The sequence below is a fragment of the Vombatus ursinus genome, unplaced genomic scaffold (genome assembly GCF_900497805.2).
Source record: "Vombatus ursinus unplaced genomic scaffold, bare-nosed wombat genome assembly UNPS02014798.1, whole genome shotgun sequence".
Lineage (NCBI taxonomy): Eukaryota > Metazoa > Chordata > Mammalia > Diprotodontia > Vombatidae > Vombatus > Vombatus ursinus.
In genome coordinates this window covers 86,505,502-86,526,650 of record NW_020954576.1, presented here as the reverse complement: position 1 = coordinate 86,526,650, position 21,149 = coordinate 86,505,502, and the positions used below count along the sequence as shown (strand labels likewise).

The following is a 21,149-nucleotide window of genomic DNA, read 5'->3' as shown; positions in this document are numbered from 1 at the left end:
AAAGAAAGAAAGAAAGAAAGAAAGAAAGAAAGAAAGAAAGAAAGAAACTATACAGTCATGAATCATGAATTAGTATCAAGTAACACTCCTGGACTTTGAAATCATCTCTGCTCTGATTACTTTATCTAGCACTTGGGAGAGTCATACATTTTATTGAATTTGTTGATAAACTACGAGAGTCTTTTAAGTCATCATGTCATACCTACCACTTTGTGTATTTTTATGAAATTAAAAAGTACTTTGGAGCTAAAATAAAATGAGGAGGAAGAGACATTAAGAGAAAGTGGAAGTGATTTTCCAAAAAACTTGAAATATGTTTAAGTTCCATCTGGTTACAGACTAGAAGATGGAAAATATTTTCCTCAGATAAAAATGTTCATTATTTTCTTTTTCAGACTCTACCTTCCTACCTCTTATCCTGCCTGACCCTACAACTTAAATAACAGAATAGTACAGTATGAAAGTGCTGGATTTGGAGTCAAAGGACCCGGGTTCAAATCCCAACTCTGCTACTTGCCACCTGTGTGATATTTATTGTTATTTAACGTCTCTGGCCCTGTTTTCTCATCTGTAAATTGAAAGGTTTAAAGAAGGTAGATTTATAAAGTCTCTTCCAGCTCTAAAACTGTGATCCTATGAACCATGACATAGGGTCCTGTTACCAATCTTGGGATTTCAATTTCCCTGTAGACTCAAGTTAGAGAAGAAGATGGAGTCTGAGAGATGTGGGATTTGCTCCAACATAATCTCTGATTTCAATTAGAATTAGGATTGTAGAGACAAGAGTGAAAATGTAGAAGAAAACAACTTTTTATAAACAGGATGCTCTGTGAGACACTTCCCCAGTTCTGGGGTCACAATATTGTCTTTTAAAACAGCTGCTTACACTATAAAAACTCAACAACGCTGCAGACTGTGTGCAGTGTAGGGAAAGAGTTGGGGGGAGGGAGAGTAGGTACCTCAAGTCATGAGCCTATAACCTACAGTGAACTCTTAAGGGAATAGAATCAGATTGGATTCTGGTTCTAGCTGTTCCACCTACCTAGCCGTGGGACCTTTGGGAAGTCACTCAACCTCTATAGGCCTCAATTTCCTCCTCTGGAAAATGAGGGGGCAGAACTAGATCATCTCTAAGGCTCCTGTCAAATCTAATGATTCCATGTGGTTCTATGCTCATCCTCTAGCATAGCCCTAAGAAAGGCTGAAGAGATGCTCACAGCAATAGTATTGGAAAGGCTCAACTGCAGTAGCTGTGGTCTTTAATTCAGTGTGTGGGTATGCAGGGCACTGACAAGACAGGACAAAGGCTTGCATTGCTCAGTCCTACTGACAAGTCATCATAGGTACTTCCACATCTGTATTTTCAAGTAATCACTTAATTGAGTTTTTGGCTAAATATATTATCAAGATCTCTTAAGCTTACCTGTATTTTTTGCTTTACTGCCATTATTCAATTCAACAGACATTGCTTAAAGACTTATTGATTCTTATTATATCCTTTAGAATATTGGATTTCAAGTCAGGAAGACTTCGGTTTGAATCCTGCCTCAGACTTTTACTGGCTATGTGACCCTGGGCAAGTCACTTAAACTCTATCTCAATTTTCTCAGTTGTATAATGGGGATAATAATAGCACCCCCCTTCCATGGTTGCTATAATGATATAAAATGGATAAAGTGTTTTATAAGTTTTAAAACACTATATAAATGCTAGCTATTATTATGTGCAACAGAACTATGTCAACTGATAGGCAGTCAATAAATATTTATTAAGCGCCAGGTACTGCACTGAGTGCTGGGGATACCCAAGACATGATCCCTGCCCTCAAGGAGCTCAGATTCTAATGAGGGAGGCAACACGAACGTAACTGTGTATGCAAAAGACATGTGCGGGGCAAATGGAAGATAATTTCAGAGGTGAGGAGAGCTTGGAAAGGCCTCCTACAGATAGTGGGATTTGAGATGAGTCTTGGAGCCAAGAAAGTCACTAAGCGGAGGTTAGGAGGGAGAGAGGTGCTCATTTGGAGGCTAGTAAGTGAAAATGCCTGGAGTCAGGAGATGTAGGAACAGAAAGAAAGAAGGCCAGTGATAGGTTGGCTGTTTGTAAGGGAGGCATCTGGACCCATGATTTCACTGATGCAAGGAACTCCCACTGAGAAAACTCCCTCATCCAGGGTAGATCTGCAATTGTTTTGTATCCTAAAATCTTAGTGTTAACTGGGGTATTGAGAGGTTAAATGACTTGCTCAGAGATACACAGTGTCAGGAACGGGATTTGAACCCAATTCTATCTGACTTTGAGGCCAGTTCTCTATCCATTATACCATACTACCTCTTACTAGGAATTTGCTGTTCAGTCATTTTCAGTCGTGCTCGACTCTTCATGACCCTGTTTGGGATTTTCTTGGCAAAGATAACTGAGGTGGTTTGCCATTTTCTTTTCCAGTTCATTTTACAGATGAGGAAACTGAGGTAAACAGGATTAATTACTTGCCAAGGGTCACATAACTACTAAGTGTCTGAGGCCAGACTTGAACTCAGGAAGATGAGGCCCAGCACTCTATCCACTGCACCACCTAGCTAGGCCCTAGTATAACTAGGAATACAGAAATAAAAATGAAACCTTGCCACTCTTCAAGTTTCTTTATCCTACTGGAATTTTGTCAAGTGCATCATTATCACCTTCCTGCTCTTCTCTCCCCACCTGTAATTTTAGGGATTATAATAGATCTCCTACTGATTTGATGGGTTTTATCTTGGGAATAAAATGACGTCACTGAAGGAAAATAACCATAAGTGTTTAAGTATTGTGTTTCTGAACTCTACTTAAAGATACTTTAAATAAATGCAAATCTAAACAGATTTAATTTTTAAAGATTAATTGGGGAAGGGGATAATTCACCACAAGACTCCTAGTAATAGTGAATTCCCTAATCACAGCAAATATGTGATTTTTTTTTCGAGGCAATTGGGGTTAAGTGACTTGCCCAGAGTCACAAAGCTAGTAAGAGTGTGAAGCTGGATTTGAACTCAGGTCCTCCTGACTCTAGGGCTGGTGCTCCATCCACTGTGCCACCTAGCTGCCCCAAAATCTAGGATTTTTTAAAAAAATCACAATTTGGTTTGGAATTTGGATTCCAATGCCTCAGGGGTCTGACACACACTCTATGTTCATATGTTGTATGCCTCCAGTATCTAGATCAAATGAGATAATTGTGTGTGTGTGTGTGTGTGTGTGTGTGTGTGTGTGGTTATGTGAGCATGCTAGCTCCATGAGGATAAGGAATATCTTATGTCTTTGTATTCCCAAGACCCAGAACCTTACACATAGTAGGCACTTAAATAATTGTTGGATAGGGAAAAATAACTGGGGAAATTATCAATGCTACAAACTGTATGCATTATGGGGAAAGAGTTGGGGGAGAGTTTCCCTTCGTAGTAGCTCATTAAGATTTTACTCCAAGGCAGCTAGGTGGTGTAGTGAATAAAGCTCCAGCCCTGGAGTCAGGAGGACCTGAGTTCAAATCCTGCCTCAGATACTTGACACGTACTAGCTGTGTGACCTTGGGCAAGTCACTTAACCATGACTGCCTCACCAAAAATAAATAAATGAAATTTTAAAAAAAAATCTTTTACTCCAGTGTTTTCCAAACCATCTGAAGTTTTGTCTTTTCTTTTTTGAGGCTGGGTCTCCCTATCTTGTCCAGTTTGGAAGTACAGCAGCCACTAATGGGCCAGTACTGATCAGCACAGAAACTTTGACCTGATCCATTTCTAATTTGGGCTGCTTCACCACTCCCTAGGCTGCCTTGTGCTCCTCCTCCTCAAAAAAATTTGGGGGGCTCACCATATTGGTACTGTACTTAGTGTGGGCACCTGATCAGTTTGAGTCCTATTGCAGCTCAGAGCTCAAATGATCCACCAGCCTCAGCCACCCCAGTAAATGGACTACATGTATGTATCACCATGTCCAGCCTAAAGTTGAATCTAATCATTGCTAGGTTTCCCAAAGTCAAGGATAGATTTTTGTCTTTTGCGACCCAGTCTTTAGAAGCAGGCTCTAATGCTGCTAAAGGCAGGCTTTAGGCAAAATTGTACCCACATGAGAAGTACCCAGAACAGGGGTTCTCAAATTCTGGGGGACGTCATTTTTGGCAGTCTCATGAAGTATACTGACCTGTTCTCAAAAAGATGTTTTAAAATGCGAAAAAAATATAAAAAGAAAGTAATTATATTGAATTAAATTTATCAAGATCTTTTCTTTCAAAATATCAAGTTCATGGACCCCAGGTTTAAAACCTCTGCCTAGATCAATCATGACTGTAGGGTCATAAGCCCAGATGAGAGAACATATCAACATGATGAAGACATCAAACCATCCTCTCTCATCCTTCACTAGGACCTACAGAAAAAAATTTCATGGGAAGAAAATTTGGATTCCAATGCCTCAGGGGTCTGGAAAAACCCACTGTAGAAAAATCTGCCTTGGAAACTACCCTGGGTAGGGGTCTGTCTCATTCACTCCAAAGAATGAACCTAAAAGTGGTCATTTGGTGAAAATATTAGCTTCCAATACATCATAGATTTAGAGTTAGAAGTGACCTAAAGGTTATCTAGTCCAACCCCACACACACACCTCTTAGAGATGAGGAATCAGAGGCACAGAATGGTTGAGTGACTTGCACAAGATCAACACAGGTAGTGACAGTCAGGATTAGAACCCAGGTCCTCTGACTCTAAATCTAGTAGTCTTTCCATTAAACCACAATGCTTGTATGATTCTACCAAAAATAAAGTATAGTATAGGATTAGGAAAAATTGGGAGGGAGCAAAAAAATAAGAAGAGTAATATTTAGCAAATGTGTTCATCTATGGGATATCATCAGTATCACTCTAACACAGACCAGTATAAGTCATTAACAACCAGTCTCTCCCTCTAGAAATTCCATGAGTAAGTAAGAAACTAAGGACTGGCCTAGTGAATACAATTTGAATACTTTCACACAAACTTCTCCCCTCTTGAAAACCAAATGGAAATGAAGAACAATGGTGTAAGTACGTATTGCCAAAAAGGCAATTTTTTTTTCTTCATAAGGATCTTAAGATAACATACCTCTGATATTCAGGGCTTCAGACTTTTTCTGTTTTTTGCTCATCTCCTCTTGAGGCTCATTCTGGGTGTTCAGGGAATCACCTGCATTCAAAGAAGAAACCTTGTGTTGTGTATAATTCTACAAACAAAAAGAACCAAAGGACTCAAAAACAATTTTTAAACCCTTATCAGATTAGCAAGGTCCCCTTTATCCTCCACTCACAGACGAACCCACGTAGGCACAAAAGCCTCCCTCCACTACAAACAGAACAGTGTTTTGGCCTTGAAATAAACCTTGTGATCAGCAGTGGACTTTGTTCACTCTTCCACTCACGTTAAAACCAATTCAAAGGAAACATTGGCCATAAAAAAGTCCCCCTCCTCTCCTGCCCCCCAAGACTTGAGGAAGGAGGGAAGAAAAGATCATTCTCATAAATTAAATGAAAACAAACTAGAATGCTATTGTCTCAAATTTTGACTCTGTGTGTGTGAGAGAGACAGAAAGAGAGAGACAGAGACAGAGAGACAGACACAGAGAGAGAGAGACTGACCCGAGGGCAGTAAAATGATATAGAAGAACCAAGAAATGAATGGGGGATCAGTAGAGGGGGGAGTAAGGAAAAGGGAAGGACTGAATGGGAAGAAGAAAAGAAAGGTAAAATATCCAGAGGATGCAACTGAAAGGCACCTGCTTCACTGGGCTGCAGAGCAGCCGCTATCTCTTCCTTCGTAGGACTGGAGACCACCCTGAGAGTTAGGGCCGGATCCGAACCCGATACTAGAGCGGGTGGTGCAGAAGGTGGTGGCCGCTGCGCGCTGACTGCGTCCAGAGGGGCAGAAGGCTCTCTTTTGCTGCTACTCAGACGTCGCCGGCGTCGGCCACAGCAAGTGAACCAGGAGGCACAATCCTGGAAGATTAGCAAGCCCACCACGTTGACTGCCAGCCCCAGGGCACCTACGATGAGCACTAGCTCAGGATCATCAATACGCTCTGGCCGGGCCAGGCGCAGGATGGCCTCTACGAAGATGGTGAAGCATAGGGCGGTGAGGAAGACTGCGTTGCTCAATGCCCCCACCACCTCCGCTCGCCGGTAGCCATAAGTGGCCTGGGCGCCTCGGGTGTGGCGGCGAGCGATGAACCCGGCGCCTATTCCCACGCATAGCGAGATCAGATCAGACAGCATGTTGAAAGAGTCCGAGATCAGGGCAATGGAATTGCCCAGGTAGCCGGACACCAGCTCGGCCACGAAGAATCCAGTGGTGAGCACCAGCATGAAGATCAACCTGCAAGTCTTGCCTGAGTAGCGCCCCATCTCCCCTGAAGCCCTGGGGCGGGAAGGATGATCGCTGACCTTCTAGCAGCAGCTGGGCTCAATCGCGCTCACCATGCCTGCCCACCGCCCCTGGGGATTCCCTGCGGCGCACAGCGCATGGCGCAGCGCCGCCTTTTGGAGAGGGGCGCACTGAGTGTGCACTCGCAGAAGGGCGTCTGCAACAAGTGTGACCGAAGACCTTAACTGACTCTGAAACAGCCTTGGATACCCAGCTCTCTGGCTTTCAGCAGCCAGCCCTGCCCTTCGGCTTTTTTATAACGCAGAGAAGAGCGCCCCTAGCCTCCAAACGGGCAGAGTTTAAGGAGTGGCAGCAGCGGCTGCTGCAATCAGAACACAGCCTCCCACTACCCTTTCGCCCTTTTACGTGACAGTGATGAGGAAAGCGAAGCTCAGAGTGGTTATGCCTAATTATACCTGGCCCATAATCTGAATAGCTAGTATTAGAGGCAGGACAGGAACCCCAGTCTCCAGACTCCAACTCTTTACTCTTTCTACTGCACGGCTGTGCCTCTTAAACCATGACAGAAAGAAAAGAAAAGAAAAGAAAAGAAAAGAAAAGAAAAGAAAAGAAAAGAGGGAGGAAGGAGAGGAGAGGAGAGGAGAGGAGAGGGGAGAGAGAGAGAGAGAGAGAGATATTAATGCATTTTTAATGCATTAGAGAGAAAAAAAACATAAGGAAGGCCAGAAAACACAGACAAGCAGGACAACTCTGAAAGTTATATCTTGAATTTACTATGTACTTAAAAGGAAAGGCAAGCTGTATGTAATAAATATTAATAGATTGGTGTACATCTTCTTTTATGTTCTATTTTGTACATAGAAATGCTCATTTTATTTGATAATTAAGTTTAGAATTAAAATTTTGTAAAGCTCTGTCCGTAACACAATGACTCATTAACTACACTTCACTTTACACCAAAATTTGTCTCAAATAAAGCATCTTCCACTAACATCAGATTCTATCCCCCATACATGTAAAGAGTTAATGAGCTTCCTCCTGAGGTATTGAGTTTTCCATCACCAAGGTCATTAAATGGAGACTGGATGACTATATATAGGAAATACTGGAAAGGGAATTATTGCTCAGGTACAGTTAGACTAAATGATTCCTGAAGTTCTTTCTAGCTCTGAGATTCTATGATTCTATGAAATAAAAATGTCTTAGTGACTATCAATAGGCTTGAAAAGAACATAGACTGTATGTGTATAAAACTGCCATTGAACAACAGATAACCACCAAATGTAAGGAAGGGAAGGATTACATCAGAAACTGCATCCTCCCTGCCTCCCGTCTCCTATTTGTTCAACTCCCCCAGCAACTCAGAAATATTTAGTATATGATTAATATATTAATAACCAAGTCAACAGCAGCAAGAGATAGGTTGCTGTTTGTAGTTTACTTGATACAGACTGACATTCATCATTGTTAATTAGACTTTTGTGTCACTAAGCACTAAAAGAAACACAAGATCAGCAGCCCTAGATCACGTGAACACTGCTTAGTCACTCACCCTGGGTACAGATAGCAAGAACTGTGTCATAAACTAGGGAGTGGAATCACAGAAAAGCCATTTGCCAAGGAAAAAGGGATCTCCAGGTTCCTTAGGTGTCTTTAGGCTAGGATTGTACAGTACAGTTCCTTCCTAGAAGAGAGATCAGACTTCCACATCTTTGACACTCATTTAATTTTTACAACAATCAGTAAAAAAAATACAGCTTAACGAGTTGTCCAGTGTCTTCTTAGAAGCCTGAGTAAGTGGCACTAGAGTGAGAGGGGATGCTGAAGGGCAGAATTAGTTTGCAATTTGCCTACAGTCCACAAATATTTTAATGTGGTTTCATTGATTTAATTAAATCTCATCAATAAGATCAGTTATCATTAATTGATCATTTATTTGTATAAATATGACTGAAGAAAAGGTTTATATTACAGAAGTTTAGACCTCACCTCCAACTATGGACCAGACATCTGTCCTTGGGATGCCCCATGGGCACTTCTGAATCATTATGACCCAAACTGAGCTTATTATCTTACCCTCTAAACATTCTTTGCAATTTCTATTGCTATTTCTATCAGTAGCACACCCATTCAAGCTGGCTCCCATTTTCAAAACCTTGGGGTTATCTTTCACTTTTCTCTTACCATCATTTCTCAGATCTAATCAGCTATCATGTCCTATCAATCCTACCTCAGCAATCTCTCACAATCTGTCTATTTCAACTGCTACCACCCTAACATATGACTTGTATGTGTCATATCCCACTAGTAACCTATAAGTTCCATGAGGACAGAGACTACCAGTGTCTGGTTTAGTAAGTATTTGATGTTTGTGTATTTGAATTGAATTCAAAAAATTTTCCTCTGATTTGAGAAAAACTGATTTTAAAAGTTTAGATTTTTGAAACAGGTAAACTAAGGCAGGAGAAGTGGATAATTTTTCACTTTAACAAAGAAATGACCAAATCTTACCTTTTTAAAACAACAATTTTCATAGTGATGCTAAATGAACCTTGTTCAAGCCCTGTTCATCTCTAATACAGATTATTGTAATAGCTTCCTAATGGCCCTCCATACCTCAAGTCTCTGTCCTTTTTAATCCATCATTCACATAGCTGCCAAAATAATCTTAAGGAACAAGTCTGACGGTAGGTTTTGCCCTCCACATATCACACCCCTCCTCCTCAAAAATCTTCCATGGCTCCATATTTCCTCTAGGGGAAAAAAAAAAAAACTACTTAGCTTACAAAGTTCTCCACAATCTGGCTCCAAGTTACCATTCCTATTGAACATTATTTCCCTTCACAAACTCTACATTCCAGCCAAACTGGGTGAGTAGTTGTTCCCTGAATCTGACATAGCTGTCATGTACTCCCACCTGATCTCTGCCTTTGAAATTTCTTCTCTTCCTCAACTCGGATGATAGCTCCTCTATACTCTGCCCTTATTCTCACAACTGAAGGTGGTTTCTTCCTCCTCCAATTCTTCTGGAGTACTTATTTGTATCTCTCCTTTTCCCTCCTCTTCCTTCATAGCTTTCATTATACTTACTGGTGTTATGCCATGTCTGCTCTAGTAAAATCTAAGTTCTTTGAAGGAAGGGTCATCATATTTAATCTTTGTATTCCTAGCACTTCCACAGTATCTTACAAGTCAATTAAGTCAACAAGTATTTATTAAATGCTCATTAGATGTCAGACACTGGGCTAAGTACTGGAGATACAAAGAAAGGGGGGACAGGGAGTGGGGGAAGTCCCTGTCATAAAAGAGCTTACATTCTCATGGGGGAGACAATATGTAAATAACTAGGTACCTACAAGACATATATAAAGTAGTTGAAAGGCACTCTGGGAAGGGAAGTCATTAGCAGGTAAGGAAACTGGGAAAGGGCTCCTGGAGAAGGCAGGATTTGAAAAGGCTCTGGAAGGAAGTTAGAAAAAAAAAAGAGGCAAAGATAAGAGGGCAGAATATTCCAGTAATGAGGGACAGTTTGTATAAAGTAATAGGGTTAGGAGATGGAGTGTCCTGTTCAAGGAAATACAGGAAAGCCAATGTTGTTCAAATAGAATGTGTAGAGGAGAGTAAAGTGACAAGAAACCTGGAAAGGAAGGAATCAGGTTATGAAAACCAAACCAAGTAGTCTATATTTGATCCTGAAGGTAATGGGGAATCACTGAAGCTCATTGAGTAGGAGAGTAAGAAGATTCAATCTACGCTTTAAAAAATCACCTTGCCAGCCAAGTGAAAAATGGATTGGAATTAGGAGAGACTTAAGTTAAAAGGCTATTGCAAGAGTATAAGTAAAAGATGCTAAGTGCCTGTATTAGGGTGGTGATTGTGTGATTGAATGAAGATATAGGGGCAGCTAGGTGGCGCAGTGGATAGAGCACCAGCCCTGAAGTCAGGAGGACCTGTGTTCAAATCTGGCCTCAGACCAAACACTTGACACTAGCTGTGTGACCCTGGGCAAGTCACTTAACCCCATTGCCTAGCCAAAAAAAAAAAAAGCCCCAGTTTAAAAAAAATTTTGAAAAAATAAAAAAAGAAAGAAGATAGGAAAGTTGCAAAGAGATTGGATATTTCAGATGAGTGAATGTATGGAATTGAGGGTGATGCTGAGGTTATAAGCCTGGGTGACAGGAAGGATGGTGGTAGCCTGGACAATTATAAGAAAGTTGGGAAGAGGGTAGTATTTGGTGAAAAGATAATGTGTTCTGTTTCACACATGTATTTGGTTAGTCTATACAACATCTAGTTTGTGGTATCTACTAGTCAATCTCTTAATAAATATTTGCTTAATGAATGAAAAAGATGCATGGTAGCTATAAGCAGGACCTATGGGAGAAAGAGCCTAAGAAATATCACAGTCACATTTATAGACAGAAAAGGAGGTAAGTCATTTTTGGAACAAGAATGAGGGATAACCAATGGAGAGTTGAGGGTTTGCACTGGTATTCACAAAATCTTAAAAGAAATAGAAGGCTTCCAATAACTTTGGGTAGATCTTATATGAAAGGAAGATATGAATGAAAATCACAAATAAGAAGAAGACATTCACGGTGTTGCATTTTGCCTCTGTGGAGGGGAGTATTCACATTAAGGAAATAATTTAAATACTGAACCAATCCATTAACATATTAGATGTCTACTACGTGCTAGGCACTGTATGAGCATTGGGATTACAAAGATAAAATGTCATGGTCCCTTGTCCTTACATTCTACTGGGGTGGGTACAACATGTGTATATCTAAGTTCATACAAAATAGATCAGTCGGTTGTTGTCTGTTGTTCTCAAATAGTACCAAAATGACATCACTATGTTTGGGTCAAGATACAATGTGTCCAACTATGGCGGATCAGACCAATCCAAGCTCAGAAATAGATCAAGCTCAAATACTTTATATGAGCATTTGGAGTAGAGATGTCTCTAAAAAATAGATACAAAATGCATACAAGGTAATTTGGAGGAACACTTATAGCTAGAGGGGATCAAGAAAAGTTACATGTGGGAGGTAGTAAGAGGTAGTGTTGGTCTTTCATTTTCGAAGAAAACCAGTGACATCACAGGGTGATTCCTTGACTCTTGTATGAATTAAATTTAAGTGAGGCAGAGTTGCACAAAGTCATTAGCCTCACTCTCTCTTCCAGAATTATTAGAGTCCAGTGGTAAGACAAAAGTCAAAACGACTGGCCCAGGATACAGTGAGTGACCTTGGCATCTTTGATGTCTGACCAAGCTCTAAGCACCCCGTAGCACCTGCTTCAGCCACCTTCATAGCCATTAGAACAAATTGTTCTCATCCACCCATTCTGCTGGGGGAAGTTTTCACATGTTTGGAGTAGACCACTCCCTAATTCACTGACAGGTTTGAGGCCCATTGGTTACCTTCACCCTGATTTAGACCATTTGCTGAGACGATTTATCAGGGTGTAATTGTTGTGCATACTACAACTTCTTGGAGCCATGGGTGAGAACTGAATGCCAGGCAGACATCAAAGCTAGATGAGCAGCCCTGAAAAGGGCTTGGCAAGCCCTCGTACCAGAGGTACTAGTCCTCCTTGAATACCCTGTGCATTACATGAACCTTGAAGGAAATGAGGCATTCTTAGAGGCAGGGAGGGAATACATTCCAAAAACGGGGGCAAGGGGGAAGGAGGCCTGCGTTTCCCATTCTCTTGGTAAATGAACTTAGATTCAAGTTGGCTTTAGCAAATAATGACTAAAACCCAAATCCCTTGATTCTCTAGTCCATTATCCCATGAAGTGAAAATGTTAGTAAATACTGAAAATGAGAAGCATTCTAGTGTAATAGATGGAGTGCTGGACATGAAGACTTTAGTTCAAATCCTACTTCAAACACTAACCAGCTGGGCATTGCTGTACAAGTTACTTAACTCCTCTGGGCCTCAGTTTCCTCATCTGTAAAACAAGGGAATTGGAATCGATGACCTCTAAGGGCCTTTGCAGGTCTAAATCTGTGATTCTAAGCTCCTATGAAATGCATGATCCAGGAAGAACAGAATAAAATATACTTGGAATTCTCAAGCAACTCAATAGACAATGTCATGAATTTTTGCTAAGAGGATGAAGGCGATGGGATGTTTGATGTTTAGATATAAGAAGGTCATCATTCAAGAGCACTTAGTCATTGTGGTTGCAGTCCTACCCTATGCAAGTAGCCATGGCCCTATTACAAAAATACAATTAATCCCAAAGAGATCACACAAATGGGAAAAGGACCCACATGTACAAAAATATTCATAGCAACTCTTTTTGTGGTGGCCAAGAATTGGAAATTGAGAGGATGCCCATCAATTGGGGAATGGCTGAGCAAGTTGTGGTATATGAATGTGATGGAATACTATTGTGCTATAAGAAATGATGAGCAGGCTGACTTCAGAAAAACCTGGAAAGACTTGTATGGTCTGATGATGAGTGAAGGGAGCAGAACCAAGAGAACGTGGTACACAATAACAGCCACGTTGTATGATGACTAATATTGATAAATTAACCCTTCCTGGCAATACAAGGATCTAAGACATCTCCAGAGGCCTTGTGATGGAAAATGCTATCCACCCCCAAAGAAAGAACTGTGGAAGTTGAATTGCTAATTTTTTTCTCTTCTGTTGAGTTTTGTTTCCTCTTTCTGATAGTTCCTCCTATTGGTTTTAATTTTTATTTACAACATCACTAATGTGAAAATATGTTTAATATGAATGTAAATGTATAGCCTATATCAGATTATGTGCCGTCTTGGGGAGGGTGGTGGGGAGGAAGGGGGAGAAAAATTTTAAACTCAAAAGCAAATGGAACTGATTATTGATAAATCAAAATAAATTAATAAAAAATAAAAATTTAAAAAATTATTTTTCAAAAAAAAATACAATTAAGCCACTTAGTAATGTGCATTGTGGAAGGAGGGTAGTAGTTATAATTATCAGCATGCATTTATAGAGAGCTTCAATTTACAAAGCATTTCCCTCAAAACTCTATGAGGAAGATAGAGCTAATATTATTCCCATTTTACAGATGAAAAAATGGAGGATTAAATATATGTATATATATACATATATACATGCAGATAGATAGATACACACATTTATAGTTATACATATATTTTAAACAATTTTCCCAAGGTTACACATGTAATAAGTGGCACAGTTAGGTCTCAAACCTAAGACTTCTGATTCTAGTCTACTATGCCAACCTGCCTTATAAAGAGAAAGGAGAAAGAGGGGTTGATAAAATGGTTGAGAGGAAAGGACTGGTGGGGAAGGAGAGGGATGGAAACTACAATGTTCTCCATCCCCACTGGTTGAAATGAGTTAATATATGTAATAAATTACATAATCCTTAAAATGTCATTTAATAAAAGTTATAAACATCACCATAGGCTCATAAATTTCAAGCTGTAAGGAACCATCACCATTATAATTTGGGGACTGGTTCCCCATAGGAGCTGAGGAGAAGAGTCCACCTTACCAAAGTCAGCTTTTGAAATATTTGCAGTTCTCATAGAAGCCACACAAGAAAAACAATCTCCCCATTGACAGTGGCATTCCCAAAAACAATAATACTGATTCCAACAGAAATAGTCCTCGTTTACACAGAATCTTCCCTGGGAGATCAAAGTCCTTTACATTCCCTTGCTTTCTGTCTTCATATCATCCCAATAAAGCATAATGAAAGGAAATATTAACCCAAGAAATGAGGGGATGACACATAAGGATAAGGACAGGGAATGGACCTGTGATTCCACTGGCATAGAGACCTCCCAGATGAAGAAATGCTCTCTACCATTACAAGTTGGCACCTTTGCTGCAACTTGTCTTAGAAAGCTGTTTAAAGCATTGAGAGCATTGGCCCAGAGTCACATAGCCAGTAAAGGGCAGGGGGGAAAGAGATAAGTATAGATTCAGTTAATACTTTCCCTCACCTAATAGCAGCTCCAGAATTTACTTTCCTGCCAAGTGTACAGAGTAAATACACAGTCTCCATAATGTTAGTTAACTTCTGATCATCTACGCTGTGTGATATTCTCTATACCTGGAAGCCAAAGAGGAGTATATTATCTTTGTTTTAAAATCATCTTTGATGTGCCTCTCCCATCAATACAGATGATCAGAGACTCATTTGTCTTAATGCCAATAAAATGCTTTAATAATCAGGAATCAGCCATAAAGCCTTGGAAAAATCATCTCTATACTTTGGCACCCAATATATTCTAAGAATATTTTGTCTATGTAACAATAGAAGTAGATCCCAGTTTGGATTACAGCTGATATTCCTACAAGCCCCTTGGAGGTTTACAAAACACTTCACATTTATTAGTTTATTTAATCCTCACAACAACCCTGTGAGATTAAGTAATATCTTTTTATCCCCTCTTTATATATGAAGGAACTGAGGCCAGGGATGTTAAGTGACTAGGTTTTTATGACATCGCTCTCTCCTGACTCTCCTGCCTGTCTGACCACTCCTTCTTAGTCTCTTTTGCTGCTCTTCATCTAGGTCACACCTGTTAACAATAGGTGTCCCCCGAGTTACTGTCCTCAGACCTCTTCTCTTCTCTCTCTATACTATTTGATATGGTGAGCTCATTGACTCTCATGGATTTAAATATCATTTCCACGCTGGATGATTTAGTTATCCAGTCCTAATTTCTCTCCTAACCTCCAGTTTCACACCTCCAACTGCTTATTGGACATTTTGAAACTCAACACATTCAAAAATTAACTCATCCTTCTGCCCAAATCCTCCTCCCTTCCTAATTCTCATATTACTGTCAAGGATGCCACCATCCTCCCAAGACACTTAGGCTCAGAATCTAAGTGTCACCTCCTCACTCTCACCCCCCATATTCAATTGCCTGCCAAGTCCTATCATTTCTACTTTCAAAACATCTGTAGCATATGCCCCCCTCTTTCCTGATACAGCCACTGACCTAGTGCAACCCCTCATCACCTTATACCTGGACTATTGCAATGGCCTGACAGTTGGTCTCCCTGCCTCAAGTATCTCCCTCACTCTAGTCCACCCTCCAATCAATAGTCAAATTGATTTTCCTAAAGTACAAATCTGACCATGTCATATACCCCACTCCATTCAATAAACTCCAGCGGCTCTCTATTACCTCCAGGATCAAATATAATATCGCTTTTAAAGTCCTCCATAACTAACCCCTTCCCACTTTTGCTGTCTTCTTTCACTTTACACCCAATGCTCAACCCAACACACACTCTGTGATCCAGTGACACTGACCTCGCTGCTTTTCCTCCCACTCAGCAATCGATCTTCTGACTCTGGGCATTTGCACTTATTATCTCTCATGCTGGAATTGTCTCTCTTCTCACCTCTACCTCTGGGCTTCCCTTGTTTCCTTCAAGTCTCAAGTAACATCCCATCTTCTACAGGAAGCTTTTCCCAATCCCTCTTAATTCTAGTACTTTCCCTCTGTCAATTGACTCCAGTTTATCCTGTGTGTATCTTGTTTGTACATGATTGCCTGCATGTTGTCTCCTCTATTAGCTTGTGAGCTCCTTGACAGCAGATTGTATTTTACCTTTCTTTATATCCCAAGTATTTGGCACAGTCCCTGACACTGTGCCTATACAGTAGGCACTCAATAATTATTTATTGACTCTGACCCAAGTCCACATAACTATTAATTGGCAGACCTGAGATTCAAAGTCAGATTTCCTGACTGCTCTTTACACTATAACATATTGCATCTTTGAGATAAACACTCAGCATTTATATTTATATGCAAGTTTATTCTTATTTCCTGTGGGAAAGGAGAGAGAAGAGGGAACATGCTATAGTGGAGAGAGCAATGGACTCTGTGACTATTAAAGTAAGAATCACAAAAGCATCAAATTTCAGACTCAGAAAGGACTTCAACAAGATGGTTATCCAGTTCCATCCATAGCTGAAAAAGAACATGCACCAGGGCATGCCTTGCAAGTGGTCAATTGGCCTATGTTTAACAAGGTTTCCACCACATCACTCAAGGCAGCCCGTTCAGCTCTTATACTGCTCCATTTATTAGGAAATTTTACATAAGACAAAGCCTAAACCTTCCTCTTTGTCATTTCTAGCCATTGCTCTTAGTTCCATACTACAGATGAACAAAACAAGTCTAATCCCTTTTATACATGATAGCTCTTCAAATTCTTGAAGATAACTATGTACCCCCCTACTTCTTCCCCGAGCTAACCATCTCTAACTCTTCCACCAGACCTCATATGGCATAGCCTCAAGACCCTTCACCATCTGTTCTAATATTGACTCCTTTTAAGTTGTTGTTTGGTCAGGCCTGATTCTTCATGACACCATTTTGGGTTTCTGGGTGAAGATACTGGAGTAGTTTGACATTTCCTTCTCCAGCTCATTCTACAGATATGGAAACTGAAGCAAACAAAAAGTTAAGTGACTTTCCCAGGGTCACATAGTAAGTAAATGGCTGAGGCTGGATTTGAACTTATGAAGATGAATCTTCTTGATTCCAAGCCTAGTGCTCTATCCACTATACCACCTACCTGCCTAATATTGGCTCCACCACTAACTTATTTTTGATATTAGATAAATTACTTAATCTCTGTTTTTCAATTTACCTCTCTCATAAAAAATAAAAATTCCCGCCTACTTGTCTTAGGCGGTGGTTGTGAGGAACAAACAAGATCATGGTTGATCTTTACACTTTGAAAGATGAAAAATGATACTTACAAAAATGTCACCGATTGCCTTTGTTCCTAACAATGCTACAGAGCCAGATTTAGGATGGGACCTGGAGGGTTAGCATTGTGTGTTTAGGATGAGCAATAATGAGAGTGGATCAATAAAGGTCTCCATGCCTGGTGTGAGTTCTGGAGAGTTGTATTCCCCTTCTCATCCACACATAGAAGGTTGGCCTAAGAACCATGAGGTCAGCCAAGGAACTGATATGACTGTGCTTCCTCAGCAAGGAAAAGCTCCCAAACAGAGGAGCAGCTTTGTCATATTCCTATACTCTGAAGGGCTATGGTGATATGGAGGGCACCTTTCAATTATTCTGCATTACTTTGGTGGAGGGGATATGTGGATATGGTAAGGAAGGGAAAAGTTGGAAAGGAAATAGAGAGAGGTGGGAGAAAAGAGAGGGAGTGCAAGGAAGAAAGAGAAAGAAAGGAAATGGTTTTCTGTTATGTATCACTATGAGAGAGAAGAGAGAACAGAGGAGAGGGAACAGAGGAGAAGAGGAGAAAAGGGAGGAAAAAACAAAGTGAAAGGGGGAAAGGAGAAAATGTATAAAATGTGGGCTTTAATTAAAAGCATAATGCATAGGCTTTAATTGAAGTAAGAAATTTGAGTGGGACATACAGATTGTTAGATATTCTTTTATCTGTATCCACCTGTCCTATCATCATCATTATCACGAACATTTTTGTTGTTGTTTAGTCATTTTCAGTAGTACCTGACTCTTGGCGACCCTCATTTGGGATTTTCTTGGCAAAGATACTGGAGTGGTTTGCCATTTCCTTCTCCAGTTCATTTTACAATGAGGAAACTGAGGCAAATAGGGTTAAGTGACTTGCTCAGGGTCACACAGTTAGTAAATGTGTGAGGTCAGATTTGAATCAGGGTTTTTTTGTTTGTTTGTTTGCCTTAACCCACTGGAGAAGAAATAACAAACCACTTCAGTATCTTCACCAAGAAAACATCATGGACAGCATGGTCCATGGGGTCACAAACAGTCAGACACAACTGAACAACAAAAAAGTAATGTCAGTAAGAACAGGGAAGTCAGGAGGAAGAACCATATTTGAGGTAAAAATGATAATTTGGTTTTAGACATGTTGAGACTATGGCACCTTACTATTAAAGTACTCCATGACTCCTTACTTCTTCTATGGTCAAGCTGGACTCATTATATTTGTGGCTTATGTAACCAACAAGATGACAGACTAGACATTTTCTTTGATCTTCATGACCTTTCAAACTTCCAAAATAGGAATTTTAAGTCAGAGATGAAACAAATTCAGCTGTCTCTACAATCTAGAACCCCAAGAACCCAAAGGTAAATAGCAGAGAAAACCAATAATCCCTAATCTCAAATGCAGGTACACCCAGCATTTCCTCCTGCACCACCTACCTTGCTCCTGGCAGCAGGGCTGCATAGCTGACCTTCTTCAATCTTGTAACTAAACTCAATTCTACACACTAACCTCCAACCACTCATCCTAGTGCCAGTGCCATGGAGATCCAAATTCCAAATGGCAGAAATTTGTTAAGAATGTGATTGCATCATGGCATATATACCATAACAGAGTTTTGCCAGAGAATAGAAAAAATGGTAAGAACAGAGGCAAGGCCCATGTGTGGTTGTGTGGCACCACACTAAAGCCTAAGGGAAAGTACCTAGTATCTAGCTGGGGAAATCACTTGGGATAGAGACTGTGGCTGGTGAATTGACCTGCATGGGAAGAAGCTGAGACATAGTGAGATCATACCTCCAGAGAAAGCACAATCAAAAGGGAGGGAGTCAAAAAGTGAGCAATAGGGGAGAGCAGACCAAAAAAAACCTTGAAATTGCCAAAAATCTCAGAAGAAAGAAAACTCATAGATCCTGAGCATAAACAGATAAACTAACAGGAAAGATAATAACATAAGGAAATAAACTCTCCAGATGAAGTAAGAGAGTATAGGCATGTATGATTAAGTATTTAAAGACAAAGGAAATTGAATACCTGATAAGACAAAGGTCCCTGCAAATTCTAACAAAAAACATGGAATCATAGCAGGTTTTGCCTGAATGGTTTAAAAGACAAATAAGAATTGTGAAAGCATAATATATAGCCTGCATAACAGAAATAATTGGCAGAATAGGGGAAAAAATGAACACAGAGAGGCAAATATCACCAAAGAAACAAAAAAGAAAACAATTGATTTTGGAATGCAAATACATGGAAGTGAAAAACAGGAAATAAGAACAGTGAAACAAGAGGAGCAAAAATGGAAAGGCAAATACATGGAGGACAATTTGGAAGAAAAGAAGCAAAAACGTTAAACATTAAAAGAAAGCATGATCTCTATGTATGTAAAACACATTGATTTTGAAGATAGGATGTGTAGAGACAAATTAAGGATTATAAGACACTCAAAAGAAATGTTAAGTCAAAATAACTTGAAAACTATAATGCAAGAAACAATAGTTTTTAAAAACCTGTCAACTTCTGAACACAGAAAATAAAGGGCCAATTAAAAAATTCACATATTCACTCTACAAAGAAACCATATATTGCAAACCACAAGACACCTGAGGGTTAAAGTGAACTATTCCACTGACAAACAAAAAATTCTACAACTGACCAGGGGAAAGATCTTCACATATTAAGGAAAGGAAATTCAAATAACATAAAATAATTCTAGACCCACCAAAAACCACAGTAGGGCCTGGAATAATGTGTTCCAAAGAATAAATGGGCTCAAGATAGAGCCCAAGATAAAAGTTTCAGAAAATTTGATTCTAACTATAAATGGGAAAAAGGTGACATTCAATCACTGTCTCCTAAACATGCCATGTTTATTCCTACTTCTATATTTGCTCAAGCTTGTCCTTTATACCACAATATCCTCCCCTACTTCTTCAAGCCTATCCAAACTCTATTCATGCTTCAAGATCTAGCTTTTATACTGACTCCTCCATGAAACTCTCACTATTCTAGTCCATACTAAGTAGGATTCATATTGAAAAGTAGTGGCAAATATTTTTAGCTTTCTGAAGGGGAACATGGTGGTTAGCAAGAATAATAAACATATGACTTAAAACAGTTTTTAAAAAGCTGAAAAAGGAAGTAATTGATTCATTTTTGAAGAAGGATTGATATGCTGTCAAGGCACTATCTATGTATAATGTTGACAAGACCTTGATCACAAGTACTCAAGAAACAAAAATTGCCTTTAACAGTCTTACAGGTTATGTTTTATTTTTAAATGAGCTTTGCTTACTGAAAGAATAATAAGATTACTATAAGTTCAAGTTGATTTATTAATATTTATAGGGTAAAAATTATTTGACAATTTCCATGGAATGGACCTTGCCTGGGATGAGGAGTGTTCCATGGTAAAAAAAAAAAAAAAAAAATATCAGACTACAATCGAAATCTGTATTTATGTAAAAATTACTGATGTTTACTTATACTGATTCTTCTGTGTTGGTTTTACTAAGAAGTCAAACAAACAGGTCCATAAGACTTTTTATGTATAGCCCCAACAAGTTCATCAAAATCACATAGAAGGACAACTAGGTGGCACAGTCGATAGAGCACCAGCCTTGGAGTCAGGAGGACCTAAGTTCAAATATGGCCTCAGACACTTGACACTTACTAGCTGTGTGACTCTGGGCAAGTCACTTAACCCTAATTGACTCACCAAAAAATTCTAAAAATTAAAAAAAAAAGTCACATAAAGATGATGAAAATCATGACAAGGAAAGTACAAACAAATGATTTAAAAGAAGTTGTCAATAAATTGATTCCAGACCACATTGGAAAAGAAATGGAAAAGATTTGCCAGTCCATTTACTCTCTCCATGACACATTTATTTGAAAAGAAAAGATGAAAGATGTTCAAGAAACTTGAGTTTGAACTCATAAACTTAATGGAACTACATGGTGAATATGGTAGCCTTATTCTAGGGAGGAAACAGGCACAAAAACAGCAAGAGTTAATGGATATGAGTCACTAA

At 39.6% G+C, this 21,149-nt stretch overlaps 1 protein-coding gene and 1 pseudogene across 1 annotated transcript in view; one reads left to right on the top strand and one right to left on the bottom strand.

The window, feature by feature from the left end:
• The window catches only part of LOC114050158 (zinc transporter 10-like), a 16,922-nt gene extending 10,466 nt beyond the window's left edge, over positions 1-6,456 (bottom strand). The window contains exons 1-2 of the mRNA XM_027871773.1: positions 5,780-6,456; positions 5,113-5,193 (exon numbers count right to left, since the gene is read on the bottom strand). Coding sequence (XP_027727574.1) covers positions 5,113-5,193; positions 5,780-6,404 — 706 coding nt within the window. The 5' untranslated portion in view covers positions 6,405-6,456. The remainder of the gene's footprint in view (positions 1-5,112; positions 5,194-5,779) is intronic.
• LOC114049478 lies at positions 6,432-21,149 on the top strand (annotated as a pseudogene).